The sequence below is a fragment of the Kogia breviceps genome, chromosome 4, assembly GCF_026419965.1.
Source record: "Kogia breviceps isolate mKogBre1 chromosome 4, mKogBre1 haplotype 1, whole genome shotgun sequence".
NCBI lineage: Eukaryota > Metazoa > Chordata > Mammalia > Artiodactyla > Physeteridae > Kogia > Kogia breviceps.
The window spans coordinates 137,649,988-137,673,164 of record NC_081313.1 but is presented as its reverse complement, the minus strand read 5'-3'; the positions used below and the strand labels follow the sequence as shown (position 1 = coordinate 137,673,164).

General features: G+C 40.0%; 1 protein-coding gene across 2 annotated transcripts in view; it reads left to right on the top strand.

The window, feature by feature from the left end:
• The window catches only part of SGCD (sarcoglycan delta), a 1,028,538-nt gene that overhangs the window by 605,934 nt on the left and 399,427 nt on the right, over nucleotides 1–23,177 (top strand). For both annotated transcript variants that reach the window (XM_067032014.1, XM_059062959.2), the window contains one exon: nucleotides 17,894–18,082. In XM_067032014.1, the coding sequence (XP_066888115.1) occupies nucleotides 17,894–18,082 (189 nt within the window). The remainder of the gene's footprint in view (nucleotides 1–17,893; nucleotides 18,083–23,177) is intronic.

The following is a 23,177-nucleotide window of genomic DNA, read 5'->3' as shown; positions in this document are numbered from 1 at the left end:
GTTTCTTTATGAATGTCTTGAACTATTTCATCTCTCCCTTATCTTTTCCTGCACTTTTCTTTTTACCCTTCTCTGAACACATTCCAAGTAACCTCCTCCTGACAAAAATACTGTTCCCTGAATTCAATTCCACTCATCTGACAAGGGCATGTTCCATGAACAGGACACTCTACATCTGTGAACCAAAGGGGCAGAGGGTGATTGTAAGTGAGAAGCAGCCCAGTAAGAAAGAAGAGTGGAAGGTGGGATGATCTTGTAGCAGAAGGAGAGTGATTACATTGTGAAGTGAGCCCAGGCTGCTAGGCATACAGACCTGGACTGTGACCCTGGCTGTGTGAACTTGGACGAGTTACATCCTCTTGATGAGCTACAATTATATCATCTTTAAAATGAACATGGTAGCATCGACCTCGTAGTATGTTGTGAGCTTGTGCTTAGACTGCCCTTAGCATGGTGCCTTGCACACAGTAAGGACTTAAGTATGTCAGCTGTATATGCTTAACATTATCTCAGCATGAGGCAAACTGACAAAGAATGAAATAGGCAGATCAAATGATAAAATGAAACATTGAGACAGTCAGCAGAGGAGGGTTTTATGCTGAATGATCCAGGTTACTTTTTCTTTGTTGCCTTAATTTCTCTGAAGATTCCACTGTCCTTTTTCTTTCACCTTTGCTGCCACACAGAAAGGTGGTCATCTTTCTTATGGTTTCAGATTCCTTTCATCAAATGTGAACTGCCTTCTGTAAAGGAAGCCATGTAAGCTGTGACCTGTTGAACAGGTCTGCAGGACTGGGGGAGGGACGTGTCACCACGGTTCACTAAGCGTATAAATCCTGTGAGATTGATTTGCTCAAAATCTTTGCTGGTGGTTGTCCTAATGGAGTTCCGGGTGCGTAGGTGGATATGGAAGCGATGGCTTTATTCTTCTTTTTAACCTGTAATGCAGTGGTACCTATTACAGTGAGCACAGTTTCCTGATAAAAACCATTTTGCTGGGGATTAGAAATTTCCTCCTTGTTCAGACCACGCTCCTTTGCCAGGGTGACAGGATCGGACTCTCTAGTGATTTCCCTGACTTCTAAATAATATATTTTGGAATTCCTGGAAACCCTGACGTTATTTCCCAGGGTCAAAATATTTAAGCACTGAAACTGCTCTCAAAAAGCTCAGAGTAAATAGATAAGTAAGTAAATAAACATCAGAGAGAGCTCCTTTCTCCAAGCAAGTCATTCCACACCACGCTGTTGTCTCCACTCCAACTGGGTTTGTGGTCCTGGGCCAGTGTAGTCAATGAAAGAAGGTGCTTCAAGCCTAGAGATGCCTGTCCCTTGCTTCCTTTTCTTACCTGTAGTTGTCTTCTCTCCTCTTTAGTGTTCTCTACTCTTTCTAGCTCTTTCCTTCTGTGTTTTTATTCCATGCCCTCTTCCTGTTGCCAGTTTCTTTTTTCTCTTATATTTGTTCAAGATGTTTACCGAAGTCATCAGCTTCCCTCAGTGGGCAGGAGGGATGGCAGTAGACCAGAGTCTGGACAGCAGAACTTTTACCATGCGATGAGAGACATTACCTCTTGGGCTGGCTGTGACCTTCAGAGGTTTGTGGCCTCCCTTCTGTTGCTGATGAAGCTAATCCTGGTGTTTCCCAGGCCGAGGATGCAAACACCTGGTCACAAACTGGCAATCCAGGGCTGGCCTGTGAACACATTTTGACTCATGAAGTGTTTTTTAAAAATCGACTTAGTTACAAAGCATTTACATGTACTGAAATATTATGTACAAATTTAGATATCTAGATTACCTAGAAAAAACTGCAGAAGGGTATCCCTGGTCTGATTTCTCATAATGTAGCAATTGGGGGGATTTGGGCAGCACCTGTTGCTTTAAGAGGGCATATGTCCGCTTCATTCAGTGACCCCCACCTGCCTGATCTGACATCAGTAAGCTCTGAGTAGCGTTTCTCATCTGAACCACAGGATATAGAAAATGATTCGAGTGACCATTTTTTCAGTTCTTTCAAGGGTGGTACGTATAGTACCATTCTAGATGCATAAGAGAGAAGTTAGGACATCATGACTTAGTTCTGTCAGAGGACACTGTTGAGATGGGCTAAGTGTCCTCTAGGAGGAAATGCAGTAGAACAGCATGGTGGTCAAGAGCATGGGTCTCAGAGTTAGACGTTCCTTGGAATCAGCACCTCATAGAATTGTGCTTAGGATTAAAATTTTCAAATGTGATAGAAATCAGAACAGTCACTGCCTTTGGGGATGGGGATTGATGAGGAAGGGGCATGAGGGAACTTTCTAGGGTGATGGAAAGGTTCTCTAGCTTGACTGAATATTTTTTACACAGATGTACAGATTTGTAGAACTCGAGCTGTATAGTGACTATCTGTGTATCTCAGTAGGAGTAACTTATACCTCAGTAAACATATATACATATGTTCATGTGTACATACAGACATATGTGAAGGCATGCAAAGTGCATAATAACTTTTAGCTGTTATTGTTTTCCTGCTTCTTTCTGGACACTTTAGGTGTTTTTTTTTGTTTTTTGTTTTTTTTTTTTAAAGAAATAACATGACTAAAAATGAGATGAAGAGATTTTCCCTTCAGACCACAGATTTCCCTGCAAGCATTTGAGAGCACAGGTAATAGCTAAAGATCCTTGCCAAACACAGCTGTCAAAGGAGAATCTACTGGATCAATGCTAATTTTATGGAACTATTGAATCACTATAGAAGGATGTGCCTAATTTGTTGTAACTGTTTTTCATGATGCTGTAAAACTTTATGGGTTTCGGAGACATCAAAGATGGTTTATTCCCCGGGAAAAAATGCCTATACTTAGAGTAACATGCACCCTGGCTGAAATATAGTAGTCCCTCAATAAGTTTACGAAGAATTGTCTTAAAATTACTATCCATGTTGAGAAATTCTAGCTAAAACTGTTACCAAAACATGTTCCTAATCAGTAATCACACTATTCTAAGTGTGTACACATATCTGGAAACATTTAACACAAGAATTGGATCAGAGTTTTCACCCAGGCACTCTGGGTTCAAATTCTTGTTATGTCTTTAACAAGCTGAATGACTTCGGGTAGGTTGCTTAACCTTTCTGTTTCTCAGTTGCCTCAACTGTAAGATCAGGATAGTACTAGCACCTGCCTCATAATTATATGTCTGTGACAAATAAGTTCAGTATAGTGTTTAGAACAGGGTCTGGCACATGGTAACCATTACGCAAGTATTTATCAACAGTTTTGTATCCTTTGTGTTAGGAAATGTGGTTTTGTTGTGATTTGCCTTTGGGTATTGTTCAAAAGGCATGTGTATGGTGGTTGATGAAAGTGGTGTCAAACAGGAGTTTTGGTTGAAAAGACCAAAGCCTGGAATCCGTGGGAAACATGCTGCTTTTCAGTTTTAGCAGACTTTGGTCTTATGACTAACTTACTCTGTGACCTTGATGAAGTCACTTCACCTCCCTGAACCTAGTTTTCTCATCTGTTAAATCATGACTTGATATTGTCCATGTCCTCTTCAAGCTTTGTGTCTCATTCTCTGATATTAAGTGTTTGAGTCATGTTCATTATTAGTTTATTACACAGCTTGGTCCCCAAGTCACAGAAACACTGTAGAGGCCCGACTGCAATTGTCATCATCTGGTTCTGGGCAGAATCATTCATGGGGATGTAAGAAGCCCCGCTTTTGTACAACACAGGGTAGCTGAAAACAATCTGTCGCTCCTATTAAGAAAGCTGGTTAGGGCTTCCCTGGTGGCGCAGTGGTTGAGAGTCCGCCTGCCGATGCAGGGGATACAAGTTCGTGCCCTGGTCCGGGAAGATCCCACATGCCGCGGAGCGGCTGGGCCCGTGAGCCATGGCCGCTGAGCCTGGGCGTCCGGAGCCTGTGCTCCGCAATGGGAGAGGCCACAACAGTGAGAGGCCCGCGTACTGCAAAAAAAAAAAAAAAAGAAAGAAAGCTGGTTATAGACGAGGCCGCAATGGGTAGATGCAATGCCCTTTGCATGTGAAAGTGACACTATTAAATTTGCTCTCAGTGTTTGAAATTATTTTTCCTGTTCAGGGTGTTCAGTTTACATTCTTTCCTGGTTTTCAACTTACAGTGTCAAGGACCACGTTTAGAATGATGTCTGAGTGTTATGCAAAGCCAGATCTCCCTGACTCTCCAGGTTCCTTCCAGTCTTTGCTCAGATGTTATTGTACTCTCTCCATGAGGTCAGCCTTTCTCGTGCTTTTAAAGGTAGAACCTGCCCAGCTCTTCACCCCCTACCACTGCTGATCTGCCTTTTCCTGTCTTTTGTTTTTTGCTATTTTACCCGTAGCCCCCATTTGTCTTAAGACAGAAGTTTCAAACATAATTTTCATGTTTATTATCTGTTTCTCCCATCGCTGCCTCCTGCCACTGCCATGAGATTATGGACCGGTGGCTTTGCTCTTTGATGTGTCCAGATGCCTGGAATAGTGCCATGAGAGGACCTGAGGAAAACAGATTTATCAGGTGGTGGCAGTGTATATGCCCTTTTAAAATGCATCTCACACTAAATATACCTAAATGGTCATTCTAAATACCTTGCATCTTTTTTTTTTAACATCTTTATTGGAATATAATTGCTTTACAATGTTGTGTTAGTTTCTGCTGTATAACAAAGTAAATCAGCTATACATATACATATATCCCCATATCTCCTCCCTCTTGCGTTTCCCTCCCACCCTTCTAGGTGGTCACAAAGCACCGAGCTGATCTCCCTGTGCTACGCAACTGCTTCCTACTAGCTATCTATTTTACGTTTGGTAGTATATATATGTCCATGCCACTCTCTCACTTCATCCCAGGTTACCCTTTCCCCTTCCTGTGTCCTCAAGTCCATTCTCTACATCTGGTCTGTATTTTTATTCCTGTCTTGTCCCTAGGTTCTTCAGAACCTTTTTTTTTTTTTTTTTTTTAGATTCCATATATATGTGTTAGCATATGATATTTGTTTTTGTCTTTCTGACTTACTTCACTCTGTATGACAGTGTCTAGGTCCATCCACCTCAATGCAAATAACTCAATTTCATTTCTTTTTATGGCTGAGTAATATTCCATTGTATATATGTGCCACATCTTCTTTATCCATTCATCTGTTGTTGGACACTTAGGTTGCTTCCATGTCCTGGCTATTGTAAATAGTGCTGCAGTGAACATTGTGGTAAATACCTTGCATCTTATTCAGCGAAAGCTAAGTCTTTGCCTCATTCTTTGTCTACTGGAAGGAAAATTGGGCCTGAATTTGAGTCCAGACCCTAACCAACTTACTAGCTAGGAGCGCTTGAGAACATCACTTCATTCCTTAGTACCTTGGTATCTTAATTTATGAAATAGTTTTAATAAGATTGATCCCCCAGAGTGCTGTCAGGAATGTATGAGCTAATGTATCTGAAAATGCCTAGAACAAATATGTATGTGTGTTTCACAAAGATATTTCTGTCTGAAATGACTTCAGCTGACACCTCACACATCTAAATCTCTAGGGCAGTGAGAATTAATGTTTGTAATTATATTGAAATATCTTCTTATTTATCAGAGATAAATATTTTGAATTTAAATAGAAGGCATATTGAACTTTGGAGGAGAACTTTGATAATAATATCTATAAAACACACACACACACACACACACTCATGCATACCTTAACCTAGCAATTCAGCGTCTCAGGGCTTCTCTGAGCGCTCTATTTGGACATATGTGAAACTTGTAGGCCCCATTCCTGTGGCTTTAAATAATACTCATATGCAGAAGACTTACACATTTCATTTCTAAGCCCAGTCTTCCCCCTGAATTCCAGATTCATTTCTATGTGCCTTTGTGACACCACCCCCATGGATTCTTCTATGCATTTCAAAATCAGTGTGACTTAACAGAGCTCTCTCTCTCCTCTCTTCACACTCCATTTGCCCCCTGCCCCATGAGCCACTATCCTTTCAGTGTTCCCCATCCTGATAAGTAGCACCATCATTCGCCCTGCTGATCATGCCAGAACACTGGCATTCTCCTTGACTCCTGTCCTGCACACACCCTAGGTCTAGGGAATCAGCAAATCCTATTAGCTCTATTTTCCAAATAGATTCCAAATACAGCAACTGGCCACCTTCTCACTCAACCTCTACCCAAATCTGGGCTACTGTCACTTCTCTTTGGGTGACTTCAGGAATCACAGGCCCCTGGTTTCTCCACTGGCATTCTTGTCCCCTGCAGTCTATCCCTTACAGAACAGTGAGAGTGATTCCAAAGTGAAAATCTGATCACTCCTGCACCTTGGTTCTCTGATAGTTACTGTCACAATCAGTGTCATACCTATGGTTTTACTGTGGCGTATAAGACCCAGTGTGCATTCCTTCTGCATGCACTTCCAAGCTTATTTTCAAACACTCTCCCCCTTGTATGCTCTGATCTAGCCACACTGTTCTTTGAACATGCCAAGTGAGCCCCTACCTCAGGGCCTTTGCACTTGCTGGTGCTGTTTCCTCTGACTGGAGTGCTACTCCCAGATGTCCTTATGCTTTACTGTCTTGCTCATTCATGATTTTTTCTCAAATATCTCCACCACAGAGAGGCTTTCCATGACCGTCCTAAAGACAGGAGCCTCCCTGGTCATTGCCTATCCCCTTATCTGGCTTTACTTTTTTATTCATAAGACTTATCCCAAGAATAAATATGACAAACTAGATGTTTGTTTATCTGTTTATCATTTCCTGCACTAAAATGTAAGGTCCAAGAGTCAGGGAGTCTGTCTTTTACCACTGAATGACTAGTGCCAGCACATGGTAATACCCCGTAAGTATTCATTTGTTTAAATGAGCATTGGTATCAGAAAATTAGTGGAAACAACCTGTGTTCACCACTAAAGAGTTGATTAAGTTAAATATCATGTGCACATACAATTTAAAACTAACTTTAAAAAAGATTTCTGTATTTTTTGTGGGACTATCACTGAGCTATGTAAATGGACCAAGTTAGATTAAGAACAATAAAGAGTGAAAATATGCCCTTCTTTCTGTGAAAAAGAAAAATTTAAATGTGTGTATGTATGCTTTGAATGTATATATTGGATAAAGGCTGTATGTGTATTGAACATTTCTTTAGGGATAAGAACCAGGCTGGTAATAGTTGCCTCTATGGAGAAAGGCTGAAAGTATAAATGAAAAAGGTTTTCTTAACTGTATCTTCTTCAGCTCTTTTAAATACATGCACTTGTCTAATTTTTTGCAGTAAAAACTCTTCAACACTTACATATTCCAATTCTTAAAAAATGAAAAGATGAAATACCTAACTTTTAAATTAGTCCAAATATTTGTTTAAATAAAACATGCCATTCCTGGACCATTTCATACAAATAGGCATTTACTTTTCTGGATGATTGTTATATCAGAGCTAAAAGTGAGGAGTTTATTACCGTGGTCGAAATTGTGCCAAACATTAGCAATCCAAGACTGAAGCCTTGTATGGATGGCTGAATGAAAACAACCCTTGAAAGCAGGTAATTTTAAATCTGAGACCTCAGAATTAACCTGGTAATGGAAAACTATTTATGTGCCAAGATAATCCAAAATGACTCAGATTTACAGCAAACTCTAGAAACTGTAATGAACCTGGGAGAGAACTTATTCCTGCTATTTATATAAACCGGTTACAGTTGTAAACAGTGGTGTAATTCATGTTTACTTTTAAATGTTCTGGAAGTTGTAAGATGCCACAGCAGCATTAACAAACCCTAGCTCACTTGATTTGTATCACTTGTCTTATTTCTAAGTAAGTGAATGTATTTATTAGTCTAGCCATGTTAATTCTGTACTCTTACCATAACGTATAAGGCAGAGTATAGTTAGTCCACAGCTTCTCTCTGCAAAGCCCTCCTTTACCCTTTCCTCTGAGTCATTCAGTGCCCACCCTGCTGGCCATCCTGCTTAACTTGAGGATACTCTTAAGGCCGAAATGCTTGCTCTGTCCTCTGCTGGAAAACTTGTTCTACCTCTAGGTCTCACCTTAATTGTCATTTGGTCAGAATGACCTTCCATGACCAGTGTGGTTCACCCTCTACTCTCTGTCATGGAACCTTCTTTGTTTCCTTCCTCCCACCTAACTTTAGTTCTAATGGTTTCATCCGTTTACTTGTTTACTGTCCATTTCTCTCATTAATATACAAGCTTGATGAAAACAGAAATATCTTACTCTTCCTTTTGAAGACCTAGATATATCCAGGATCTGCTGTGGTACCTGGCACATAGTAGATGGTCAAAGATTTTTTTTTCTGTTTAAAAAAAGATTGAGATTGAGGTTTCCTCCACAGCCAAGTCTGTGCTTTGCCACGTTTCTTTGCCCCACGGTATGTAACTATACAGAGAATTGCAGTCATCACTCCCATAAGTCCCCTTATGGAACAAGACATTATGAAGCCTAGTTGGGTAAAAGAGTCTAGCAAGCCTTAATAAAATGCCTGCCAATGCCTCCTTGTCCTCAACCCTATTAATAGAGTGGATCATGGCCCATAAAATTTTATAGGCTCCAGAGAAAAATCATCAGGAAACTTGATAGCATTGATATGTCTTTAGAAGGTTTACTGATTTTTTAATCATCCCTCAAAACATAATGCATTCTTGCACAGCAGACTGATAATGCAGATACTGTAACTGTTTCTAGATATCTCTTTTATTTGGGGAGGAAATAAAGAAAACATCTGTTCTTCTCCTGAAGAGGAATCCAGCTGAAACAAAAACACAACGCAGACAGAAAGTGATGGTTTCTAACAGCATTATTCTAGAATAGGTGTTCAGCCTCATGAAATGTGCCAGCTGTGTATGTTTCTGCCCCAAGACCTTCCATCATCCTAATATCAACTGATAAAACGTAGGAAGGAGGGAACTAGAAGATTTTCCAGTAACTATTTGGTACCTACCAGATTTAGGAAGGGGAGTGAACATGGGTATGACCACTTGAGTATGATGAGGCTGGTTTCTGTGTTAAGATGTCAAAGTCATGTCAAAGTAGTGGGATTTAACATTTTGAAGGTCATTGTGGGAGAGCCTTAAGCTGGGCATTTAATGTGACTTCCTAAATTAGAGGGGCAACAGCTACAGGGTCCATGTACCATTTAGGCTGGGCTTGGCTCAAGGATCTTTGTAAACACTTTATAGAGAGCATGGGCTTTGTACAAATCGTATGGCTTCTGTGACTGGTGTTGGACATTTGTGAGGCTGTTGGAAAAACCTTCAAGTAGCAGAGTCACTGAGGTCTTGGTGGTGTGAGCAGTGACAGAGTGAAACCAGGCCACACAACCTAGGAGGAAGTTCTTCACAAGTGCAAGTCATAAAAATGGATCCTCTCCTTGAGATTATTACATTAAGTTAGTGTCAAGGCCTTGATTCTGTAATGCTACATGATCCCAGGTATGAACATTTGGATGCGTGAGACCATGAGGTTACAGCTCAAAACCATGCTTTTAAAATGCCCATCCAGAACGACCTTCTTTGGAAATCCCATGTGTGTTATACTTGGCAACTATTTAATTAGCCATGGTTATGGGTGGTTATTATATTATGACATTACCTTGATGATTGGAGGTTCCTCCGTATTAATGGCAAAGCAACAGAAGTTTCACTACATTCGTTCTCTGGGAAATATAATCCTATTGCATTTTGTGTGCAAAAAAACCAGATTATCTTTAAGTCAACTGGATTTGTTTATGAGCAGGTGAATACTGATAATAGCCTCATGAAGGAGCAGAGTAATGCTTTGTAGTTAAGCCTACTTAACATCAATATATCATAGTTGCATGTGCCTTAGGAGACGGAGGCAAGTTGTGTAAGTTTTCATTCCTTTGCTTCTGATCTTATAGCTGTTTACTTATTACTGGAGGATATGCTTTGCAATTTAGCATTGGCTTGATTTTTATTCATTCACTGAACAAATATATGCAATTGTGTGTGTATATATGTATAATTATACAGACACATGCATAATTTCATATACTTACATAGATACATACACACACACACACACACACACACACACACACCCATTGTTTAGGTGCTACTAGAGTTCAAAAAAGTTTTAAATACTTGGAAGAGTTTGGGATATATTCAGAGAGGTGACATATGCCACTGTAAAATATGTTGTATGACACTGTAAGAAGTTCCCAATGACTGATGGAAAATACTGTTGTCTTGTGATTCTCAAGAAGAGGGTGGATTTGCTTAGAAAGATTCTGTTTTCACATTTACATGCCTGGTGCACCACCACAGATAAAAGTAGGCCTCTTAGGGAGTGTATTATACTGATCAAGGTTCACTTTTGCTAACTTATTCAATTTTTGAGAATGTTTTGATGCACGATTGGTATAGAGGGAGGGAAAAAATAAGAGTGTTAATCACATCAAAAGGCAAATATTCTGCACCTATTGTGATCCAGGCATTGCTATACTCTTATAAATCAGATTATCACTCCCTTGTTTCAGATTCTGCCGTGGGTTTTCAATGACTTTTTAATAACATCTGAACTTCTTAATATAATCTCCAAGGCCCAGCATCATCTGACTCAAGTCAACTTTTCAGCCTCATCTCACTCCCATCTCTGCTTCACTCATTACAGCCAGTTACACAGGCCTTGTCTGTGTTGGGACACTTGCCTTTGCTCTCCTTCTTCTGCCTGAGATAGTTTTGTTTATTTTTTTGCCCCTACCCTCACCTTGCTGTCTTTCTCTCATCCTTCAAGTCTCAGCATAAATGTTACATCTTTAGAAAGTTCTCTCTAGAAGAGTGTATATAAAATACTTTTCATCCTTTGGTGCTCTCTTTAACATTACCAGATATGTTTTCCGTGTAGATACTTCACATGTTTCATTTTGTCTCTAAGGATTTACTGTACATAGTCCCCCACCACCCAGCCTGTGATCTTCATAAAGGCAAGTTAACTCTTCCCCCCTTTCCTTGTGGTATCTTGAGACCCTTCCCACAGTATATGGAATTTGATTGACAATCAGTAATTATTTGATGAGGGAGTAGACGGATGAAAGACATTTAGATAGGTCCAATTTGAGATGGAAACTGGAGTAAAAGTGGTAAGTTGAGTTTAATTCTCATAGAAGTACAAAATGAAAATATGACACTGGACATTGTCTCTAAGATGGGAGAAAGAGAACGCTAACTCATAATGTGAACTTGGGAGAAAGAGGCAGAGAGGAGAGTTTGGAAAGACACACAGTAATCAAAGATAGAGGGAAGAAACCAAAAGTGTCATGAATATCAAAGAAGGACAAAATTTCCAGGGGAGGAGGGGAAGTTGGCATTGACCAAAGCTTCAGAAGGTCCAAGGAAAATGGGTGTTAAGAAGAGTACATTGTATTTTGATCAGGGACATCTCTAGTGATTTTTGAATGGGCCATTTCAGTAGATAGAAGAGAGTATGAGGTTTCTGGCATTTGCCAAGGACCTGGAAACCTGGGCATCAATAAGAGTAAAGTTAGGCAACATGTGGAGAGGATTATAAAGGTAAGCTAAGATTCTGTTTAATGCCAAAGAGATTTAGAAACCAAGCACCAAAGGCTGCAAAGAGCATAATATTCAATATACTGCTGAAAGAGGATAATGGAAATGAAAGCTCCAGGGTAGGAATGCAGTGAAAACGTGAGGGATGGCAAAGCATACATTTAGGATACGGGAGGAAGATGGGTAATCCTGTGAGAAATAATACAAGTAGAGGCAAAGATGGACCAAGGGTGATTTTTTTTGTGTTGGATGTAAATTCGCGTTCTTAAAACATGGTCCTTAGGCCTTTTATATCCAGAATCAGTTTTGGTGTTTATTAAAAATACAGATTTCTCGGATGCACCCCAGACTTACTGAATTATTCCTTGGTGTGAAGCCTAGGAATCTGCATTTATTGCACTTATTGTTTGCCAGGGTGGTTCTGACACATTCTAAAGTCTGAAAATCCCTCCCAGTGGAACATAGTTAAGTGTACCTCTCATTGAGCTCAGCTAGGCAGTGACGTCTTATGATGATGTTCCACTGAGGTTTTGATGTACACTTGGGGTTCTTTATGGGAGGGACCAGAGGACTCTCCAGGTTTGGTGAAGCCCGAAGCTTGAACAATTTGTGGGGCTGTTTTAAGGAAAAAACTAAAAAAATTAGAAATACAAACTCAAGTTAAAAAATCATGACTATGTACTTAGAATGAGGAAATTAAATTATTAATTTTTAAAAGCTGACCTATCATAAAATCCAGAAAAAGTAATATTAATAATTAACTATCTGACATACTTTTCCTACAGTTTTTGGTGGCATATCCTTTGATTGCCTCTTCATATGACAGCTCTTTGGTACTACCACTTTCTCTGTAGACAATAGAAAGATAATTGTCTCCTATGCCGATTTCAATAAAACTTTTAAAAAAAATTATTGTTAGTTGTGAAGCATAAAGCATGCAATTTTATGTACAGAATTCAGACAGACGGTGCACACAACCTGAAAGCACAAGAATTCTGATTAATTCTCTTTTCCATGATTTCCATAGGAAAAGAAAAACTGTGGGGAACATTTATTTTCTGTGCTGCATTGAGTATATTCTTGACAGGAGAGAATTTCTGTTTTACCTGGGTGTCAGTGAGAATTGAATTCTACACTTGAAATTTCACGTAACCGATGATTAAAAAAAAAATTTCCACCTAGCTTCTGGCTCCTCTAGTACCCACATATTTCTGGTGCTGGCCATCATAGGACATGTTTACATGGCAGTGTGTCCTTTGGTCATGTACCTTCATGACAGCATGCTTGGTGAGTTGGTGCCAAGGATGGAAGGAGAATTCTTGGAAGACATTCTTATACGAGCGGAGCTAGCATAATGTACCTCTACAGGGAAGTGTCTGCAAACCATGTAAATACATACCACTGAACCCAAACTATGTGAACCCCCAATTCAACTTCCTCTTATTTGGACCTTCAAAATGCGTGTAAATCCTCCAAAACCACGCAACATAAAGGGAAGGTGAAAAAGGGTCTTTTTCATCTTACTTTAGTTTAGTTTTACAAAAATGTATGATGGCTGTTAATACACTACTAGGGCCCCTTCCGGGGCCATGGAAGGGACTTGGATGAGGGAGGACCTGAAACTTCAACTTTATTCCCTATATAGCAGATTTCTCCCAGGAAGGACCAAAAAGAAACACAGATTGGAGTCTGTCTTTCCTCTTAAGTTTTTTTTTTTTTTTTTTTTTTTTTTTTTCTGTGGTACGCGGGCCTCTCACTGTTGTGGCCTCTCCCGTTGCGGGGCACAGGCTCCGGACGCGCAGGCTCAGCGGCCATGGCTCACGGGCCCAGCCGCTCCGCGGCATGTGGGATCTTCCCGTACCGGGGCACGAACCCGTATCCCCTGCATCGGCAGGCGGATTCTCAACCACTGCGCCACCAGGGAAGCCCTCCTCTTAAGTTTTTATTATTTCAACATGTGTCTGTTTTTGACTAGAAAAATTAATGTACACAGCTTATCTAAATTTTCTTTTTCCAAGCAGGATTATTTATAACAGATGTATGTGTTACCATATTGTTTGGCTGGCAACACTTTGTGTTATTTTTTCTTTTTTTAAAAAAATAATTTTATTGGAGTATAGTTGACTTATAATGTTGTGTTAATTTCAGGTGTACAGCAAAGTGAATTAGTTATACATATACCTATATCCACTCTTTCTTAGATTCTTTTCCCATATAGGTTATTACAGACTGCTGAGTAATAGATTACTTTGCTTTACAGTAGTTCCTTATTAGTTATCTATTTTATATATAGTAGTGTGTATATATCAATACCAATCTCCCAATTTATCCCTTTCCCCCCTGCCCCCGGTAACCATAAGTTTGTTTTCTACATCTGTGACTCTATTTCTGTTTTGTAAATAAGTTCATTTGCACCATTTTTTCTTTAGATTCCACATATAAGTGATGTCAACACTTTGTATTCTAATCATTTGTACAAAATGCCCTCCTTCCTCCCTCCCTCCCTCCCTCCTTCTGTCTTTCCTTCCTTCCTGGAATTGCAGACTGGAATGTTTTGTTTTATGTGACTCCTTAAAGTAGGCAGGAAGTATGGTGTCGGTGCAAGAGGCCTCATGACCTACAGAATCAGGCACTACACCATGTATCAGAGGATCTGGGTTCTGATCCCTGCTCAGCTTCTAATTCACTGTGTGGCTTGAAAGGTCACTTCTTCCCCTTACTGTCTTTGAGCTCCATAGCTGGTCAGTTAACATGGGGGGAAAAGTCAGTGGTTTCTAAGAGTCCAAAGGTTCTGTAGAAGTTCTTCAAGGGTGGCCAAGCCCTCACTCTTGCTTTAAGCAAAGGAGCTCTGCTGGTCTGCTTTATACTCTAGAATTTATTTCAAGATTTTTGCCTTGAAGTGGTTGTATTATGAAAAAAAAAAAAGGTATAACTGATTCATTTTGCTGTCCAACAGAAACTAACACAACATTGTAAATCAACTATACTTCAGTAAAAGTCAATTAAAAAAAAAGAAGCAGCAGCAGCAGCAGCCAGGGAGGTATCTGGCTTACTAACAACAAAAGCAAAAAAGGCATTTTAAAATAAGCTGTCCCAAATGCCTGGAATGACCTGGGGAGCTTTCCAATTCTATTGTAGAGCTCAGAATTTGATTTTGTATCTGTTAAAAGTTTGGGGTTCTGCTGCATAGTCAGGGTTGAGACATTATTCTAGATCAGTGGTATGCAACCTTGTCTACACTTTAGGATTATCTGAGGGACTTTTAAAAACTTCCTTGTGATTATTATTTAAATAACCTGAGTGTAGATGGTTTAAAAGCTCCACAGGTTCCTCTGATGTACATCAGGATCGCAAAATCAGAGTGGAAATAATCATTGCATCTGTCAAGTTCTAATAATCTGTGTATGAAAAAAAAATCACACGTATGATGTCCATATCCACAGCCTGATAAATATTTATTGACCATGTCATTTCCATTTTATAGCTAAATTATGTAATGCCCCCATCGGTTGGGATAAATGTCAGAGAAAAGGCACCTGGTGTGCTGGCAATATCACTAGCTTCTGTACACTCATTTGTCAAGAATTTCTCACTTGGACTTCCCTGGTGGCGCAGTGGTTAAGAATCCTCCTGCCAATGCAGGGGACACGGGTTCGAGCCCTGGTCCGGGAAGATCCCACATGCTCTGGAACAACTAAGCCCGTGCACCACAGCTACTGAGCCCGCGTGCCTAGAGCCTGTGCTCTGTGATAAGAGAAGCCACTGCAACGAGAAGCCTGTGCACGGCAACGAAGAGTGGCCCCCCACTTGCCGCAACTAGCGAAAGCCCATGTGCAACAACAAAGACCCAACACAGCCAAAAGATAAATAAAGAAATAAATTAAAAAAAAAAATTTCTCACTGTTCATCACACCTGCAAGGGTCAAAGACTACAATTCTTGTCCTTGCCCTGCCACAACCCCTGGAGCTGTGCACAAGTGTGTCAGCTTCTCTAGTCTTAAGTCAACTGACTCATAGAATTAATTGATTAGAATCAAAGGACCTTGCAAATAGGATTCTAAGAGTTTGTGATTATTTCCTTAATTTACAGAATATGATTTAATGGAACAGAAAAGCCTAATTTCCTTCAGACTTGTAAGACATTTATTTTCCCTTCTTATTGATCTTAGTGTGTGAAAAGGCCAGTGAGAGATGACATTGCTGTGTTCCCATGTTGCTACAACACAGCCCTGATCTGCAGGATTGTAAGGGGCTGAGTAATACAACTGAGATCCCTTCATAGTTTGAAGCTCAGTGCTTGGTTGGGAAGCCAGGGCTTTGGGAGACTGAAGTGGAAATTTGCAAGGATACTAACAAGAAGTTCCCCCTGGTGTTTGGCTTGGACTATTGTACACACCCAGATGGCAGCAGATTTCATAGTGGATGGGAAATCATTCATTCATTCATCATTTATGCATTCATTTTTTTCACGTATTCATTCCACTCACATATGTCTGAACATATACTCATATTAGGGCCTGATTTTTGTGCTAGGGGAGTATTCACAATGACATAGATGTATGTCGATCTTCACTGAGCATTTGAGTTGACCTTAAGTAAGAATTTACTTGGTTTTTCACATGAAATTCCACTGATGCCTAAAGGCCATGAGTTCTCTGAGGTATTTTTAGATTTTGTATGTGCATTTTAGTGATTATCTAAAAACCGTACAATAAGTATATTCTGAACCATCTGGAAGATGACCTCATAACCAAGGATATGATTTTAGGGCCTACAATTTGTTTGTCACCATGGTCACTTTGGCACCATATATCACTAATGTAAGTGCTATTGACTAAGATGAAAATAAGCAGAGACAGGCCTTATTCCTAGAGAAGGCAGTCTGCCTATGTGAGGGCCAAATGAAGTAAAAATCTCAAAATAAAGCTTGTGCAGTCAGTTGAATGGAGAAAAGCAGTAGAGGCCATGTTGTCACATGGTTCATGGCAGAGTAGGGATGCTGTGCTCAGAAGATGCGGTGCTAAAGCCCTTGGTACCACATTACGCTGTTTAGTTTTGCAAATCATCGTTCTTCTCAGTAGCAGTTATTTCTCATTTTGAATGATATGCGTTGGCAGCTTTGTTTGTATTTAATTTTAAAATTTGTTTTGGTTGGAGAATTTTATAGAAGTGATAAGCTTACTTAGATATGTGTTGGTACCTAATTAGCAGTGCTAGTATAAAGAAAACTTGTGTCAACAGCGGGTTTGGGAAAGCTTCCTTACTTTAAAGGGGATTCGAATATTCCTTAATATTGGTAGATTTTTTTTCTAATTTATCTCACTCTGCTATTATCACTGTTTAACTAGTTTGTTCTCCCCATTAGCCTGCAAGCTCCTGGAAGGCATGTTCACGCCTTACTTGACTTTGAGCCTCTTTTATGTTTATTACATAAATGTGTTGATAGCAATTAGAATTGTCTAACTCATAAGGACTCCTTGAAAAGGGTAATGAGATCTCTGTCAAGGGAAGCATTTAAGCACAGGCTATCACCTTTGGAAGATCCCTGAGTCAAGTGAGGCTTAATCTATGTGCCCATCAGCACCCCTTTGAACTCTGGAATGGAGGGAAGATCAAATTTGTTACTTTTGCCACTAACTTTTTGGCAATACAGAATGATTGCATATGAGATAATTTTACCTCCCCCCTTCCCCAAATCAATTGCCTAAGTAGTAGTAGTATACCACCATGAAGAACTGCTGGGGTTAATTTATTTTCTCAGGTGAATTCTAAATTTTACCCTGAGGACTTTGAGTGTCTCCCTCAGAAAGATGTTGGAATTCTAAGAATCATTTGGAAAATGGCTTCCTGTGGGTCCCTCTCCTCCTGTGATATATATGGGGCTGTCTCAGCACATATCATGAGAGATGTCTGCATGAAACAGGAGAGCTCATGCAAGCATCCAGAGGAGCCACTTTTGTCCAGGGGTAACAGATTTTTTTAGAGTTGTCAGGAGGGTGGAAACATATAGACAGCAGTCAGCCATATCTCTTCATCGGTTGATTTTTTAACGTTCCTTTTTTTCCCACTCTCTCTCTGAGCAGTTTTGGTTTTTTGTTTTGTTTTGTTTTGTTTTTTTTTCGGTACACGGGCCTCTCACTGCTGTGGCCTCTCCCGTTGCGGAGCACAGGCTCCGGACGCTCAGGCTCAGCGGCCATGGCTCACGAGCCCAGCTGCTCCGCGGCATGTGGGATCTTCCCAGACCGGGGCATGAACCCGTGTCCCTTGCATCGGCAGGCGGACTCCCAACCACTGCGCCACCAGGGAAGCCCTCTCTGAGCAGTTTAATGTGAGTGCTTCTCTCATTTATTTCAGATGCCTCAGGAACAGTACACCCACCACCGGAGCACCATGCCCAACTCCGAGGGGCCACAGGTATACAAAGTGGGGATTTATGGCTGGCGGAAAAGATGCCTGTATTTCTTTGTACTACTCCTGATGATTTTAATCCTGGTGAACTTGGCCATGACCATCTGGATTCTCAAAGTCATGAACTTCACAATTGTAAGTAAAACCACATGGTTTTCTTTAGCTTTCCTTGAGGGAAGGGAAAGCATGGGGCAAGAAAAAGAAATGTGGAAAGTGATGGCAATAGGATTCAAATAACCTGCAAGCTGGTATCTTGGTGAAAAAACATTGCTGTTCAGATTACATGTAGGGATTGACTTCTTTTAGATCTCAGTTTTTCAGAGGCTTGTAATTCACTTTTGAGGCATTTTCCTTCCTTTATGATCCATCATGTATGCTTTCCTTCTATTTTGATAACCGTGTTTCTGTAGTCTGTAGCTTACGAGTACTTTGAGTAAATAATCCAAGGAGAAAGATGGGATAGAGTCCAAAGTAGTAAGTTTTTCCAAATTTTAGTAGTGATTAAGAAAGTTTTTGTGAGGTAGGGGTTGAAACATCAGAGTAAAATTAGTCTTCGGGGATTATCTAAGAATTTTCACTGTCTGTTTACACCTGGTAGGTCATTACTATGGTTAATGGAGCATTTCCTCAATTTTCAGGATGGCAGTTCTCTTTCCTACTGCTTGGGTAGAATGGAAACGAGAGTGTAGCCATGTTACATTGTTTTAAAAGAATTTGTGTTTATGCTTCTTTGAAGAATTTCTTACACTTAGGACCACTCTACAGATTGGACATTTACTTGTTGAAGTTCAAATGAAAAGAAAATCCTGGCAAAATGATTTCTGGAGTTATTCTGAGGTTTTTCCCTAGAGCTTTTCTGGAGATTATAACAGTACAAATATTATAATTTCTTTTATTAGTGATGGCATAGTGGGCAGTAATCTGTTGCCCTGAAAACACTTGCTTTTCCTCTTGTGATAGCAGAAGTAAGTCATTACACTGGCAATAAAAAGAACTCCTGTTTGATAAGGAAATGTGACCATAACACAATTAAGAGTAAGGTTTTCGTGTAAAAATTCAAAATAGAATAGACAATCCAAATATGTGCCTTTCCTGAATTATAAAGTTTATTTTTATCCTTAACACCCTGTGCATAGATAAATTTTCTTGCCTTTACTCAGGCCATTTCTTCTTCTTGGGCTGCTTTTCTCCATCTTTTGTGCCTGGTACAACCTCTCCTTCATGCTTCTGTAGCCCCATTTATGTATTTATTATTATACTGATCACTCCAGATAATACCTTTTATGTGTGTTTCCCAGGCAGAGTGAACTTTGAGAATAGCAAGGGCTGCACCTCTTTTCCGTGGGCCTCAATTCGTCACTCGTGGGAGGGGCTATAGGTACTTGACTCCTGAGGATTCTGTAAACCATGGTTAGAAACAATGCATCAGAATGGCTCATTTTTTTAATTGAAGTATGGTTGATTTACAATGTTGTGTAAATTTCTTCAGTAGAGCAAAGAGGTTCAGTTATACATATATATATGTTCTTTTTAATATTCTTTTCCATTGTGGTTTATCACAGGATACAAATATAGTTCCCTGTGCTATACAGTAGGACCTTGTTTGGTATCCATTCTATATACATTCTGTATATACTAGTTTGCATCTGCTAACTCCAAACTCCCAATCCATCTGTCCCCGACTCCCTTCCCCTTGACAACCACAAGTCTATTCTCTATGTCTGTGAGTCTTTTTCTGTTTCATAGATAGGTTCATTTCCATCATATTTTAAATTCCACATATAAGTGATAATACATGGTATTTGTCTTCCTCTTTCTGACTTCACTTAGTATTATAATCTCTAGGTCCATCCATGTTGCTGCAAATGACATTCTTTCTTTCTTTTTTAAGGTTTGGTAGTATTGCAGTGTATATATGTACATCTTATTTATCCATTCATCTGTCAGTGGACATTTAGGTTGTTTCTATGTCTTAGCTATTTTACATAGTGCTGCTATGAACATAGGGGCACACGTTTCTTTTTGAATTATAGTTTTGTCTGGATATATGCCCAGGAGTGGGATTGCTGGATCATATGGTGACCCTATTTTAAATTTTTTGCTGGACCTCCATGCTGTTCTCCATAGTGTCTGTACCAGCTTACATTCCCACCAACAGTGTAGGAGGGTTTCCTTTTCCCCACACCCTCTCCAGCATTTATTATTTTGTGGGCTTTTTAATGATGGAGAATGGCTCACTTTTTAATAATTGCAGTAAATGCTAGGAAACTAAGCTTCTGTATTGCAATATTAAGTTTGGAAGATGATACAGGTCCATTTCCATGGGATTGTAGGGGTCTAAGATAAAATGTTCTAGACTGTTGGAGCACATTAGCTTCTACTTCTGAATCAGAGTAGGTAAACACTTGTTGAACTTGGGCTTACTTTATAGACGAGCAAACTTCAGAGAAGTATCTTTAGCAGCAGAGAGAGAAAGATGTGATCAGATTTGTAGTCTAGATACTTGTTCAGGTGAGGATGCAATATAATGGAGAAAGTTTCTCAGAGTTTGGGCCTCTGAAAGGTGTCCTGAGTCTGTTTGGTCTTAAATCCAAGGGACCATAGTTGTCTTTTGTCGATATGCATGTTCTGTGATGTTTTTATTTTGTATTTCAAAAGACTTAAAGTAGAAAACCTTCTGTGTTGTAATATAAAATAGGAGAAGACTGAAGTTAGGGCAGTAGAATGGAGAGTAAAGATTCAAGAAACATTTTAAAGATGGAAGCAACACATCTCATCTACTGCTTGGATATAAGAGTTGAGGGATTGGAAGACACACTGGAATACTCCCAGGTTCTGGCTGGTGAGAAGGTTGGATGGTAGGACCGAAATAAAACAGGATAGAATTCATTACCTTCCCACTGGAACTTAGCTGGGACTTGTGAATCCCCCTAATTCCCTGTTTGGGGCTCTTTTTGTTATTTTTAGCTAGTTTTGGGTAAAGTTAATTTATAGAACCCGACAGATTTGAGGGTGGATGTGGTGGAGAATATGAACTCAAACCCTGATAACCATCATATTATACAAATATGGCTTCTCGAGTGTGCTTTATCTGGCAGGCTTAATAGTGAGAGGTCTATGTAAATGTATATTGAGTGACAGTTCACTCTGAATGTATGTGAGCTTGGGGAGCAATATGATATTAAGGTAATAATCTATATGAAATAGGCCATTTCCTGTAGTTAACTAAATTGATTGCCAAAGTTGAGAGTTTTTAAAGCTTTATGAAACCAACTACTTACTAAAGTGAGAATAATGCCATGGTTAGCCATAATTGGTGCTTTATAGCAGTAATGCCTTTAAGCAAATAGAGCTGAAGTGTCAGAAAATTGGTCTTTCCCTGCACGTTAAAAGCATATTCTCAGGGCTTCTCTGGTGGCGCAGTGGTTGAGAGCACGCCTGCCCATGCAGGGGACGTGGGTTCGTGCCCTGATCCGGGAAGATCCCACAGGCCGCGGAGCTGCTGGGCCCGTGAGCCATGGCCGCTGAGCCTGTGCGTCCGGAGCCTGTGCTCTGCAACGGGAGAGGCCACAGCAGTGAGAGGCCCGCGTACCGCAAAAAAAAAAAAAAAAAAAAGAAAAAAAAAGCATATTCTCTATCAATTACAGTATAATACACATTCTTTTAGAATTATAATTCTTTTCCACAAATAATAATTTACTGACAGTGAAGATCTTGAGAAAGAATGAGGTTTTAACCAATGTTACATTGGTGATGGTGGGGTGAACGAACATAGGAAATCAATGTGACAACAGTTAAGCACTTTATGCAAGGATTGTCAATAGGAAACGGTGATTATTTTGTAAACCTGGAATGTTTGATAATTTGGCATTTGGAAAAGCTCACACTGTAATCAAACCCTCTGAGTAATGACAAACCAAGACAGTGATGTCATCTGAAAGTGTTTCTGAGGACTTGGCAATTTATCCAAGATTGGACATCCAGAATTTTCTTTTCTGTCAAGACTTGCATTTTCTGCCATCCCCAGGGGTATATGCTGGAAGAGTCCTTACATTATAACAATCTGGAAAAACGTCCAACCATGTTTTCTTTGTCCCAAATGTATATCAGAAGAAAAACGAATTTTCTCTCCTCTGCTTTTAGCAGATTATTATGGCGTTCATTATTAAGCAGGACATCATTATTCTCTCCTACTCTTCTCTATTATTTTTCCCTACTTGAAGGAGTGTTTGGTTTACCTATGTTATAAACACCTGCAGGTTAACCTGTCCTAGTTTATCACACCCTGTACTTTACGAGAGGACTAGAATTTAAGTGTGTTCTGTGCCAGTCACTGTGCTTGGCAGTTAAAAAAATCTCTCTTTTAATTTGCCAAACAACTCTACAAATTAGGTATTATAATCTCCATTTTAGTAAAATAAAATGCAAGGCTCAGAGAAGTTGAGTGACTTCCTAGAAGACAGAGCTAGTAAGTAAAGAACGGGTGCTTGACTTCAAAGCCCGTCCGTTTCCACCACACTTTACCTGCTCCTGCTAACTGCTCCAAAGACCTGGCTTTTCAACAAAACTCTAAAGCTGCCAGAATGGTTCATCATATTTGTTACCCACCCTGTGTCCTCCGATCACACATTTCCCTCCCAGCCGAGACATCCACTGACATTTCCTGCCTGGAGTAGTTTGCAGTAGTTCTGGCTGTTCAGTCCTTAACTCAGTTCTCTTTGCCCTACAGCCGATGAGCCTCTCCCTTCACTGCCTTCACTTTTGTTTTAGCCCCTTGTCAAGTTTATGTAAACATTTAATATAAACTTAATAATACTATCTGTGGCATAGGTTGGTGTGTAGACTCCATGAGTTAATGCACGTTAAGCGTGTACGTATAGCAGCCACTCACCCATAGCAAGAGTCGGTGCCAGCAACAGAAAGTCATGTGAGACCCCATACCACATGGCAGTGGTTAGGGGCTCAGACTCTGGACGCATGCTCTAGGTACACATCTTGGTTCTGCTACTTACTTTGGCAAATTTCACAACCTCTCTGTGCTGCAATATACTGGGAGTAATAGCAATACCTACCTGTTCATAGGATTGTTATGAAGAATCAATGAGGTGATGCATGTAAAGTGCTTAGAAATGGAGCTTGGCACACAGTAGGTGCTTTATGTTAGTGTTTGCCATCATCATCATCATCATCACCATCACCATCACCTCATCATTTACTGAAGGCTCATTTT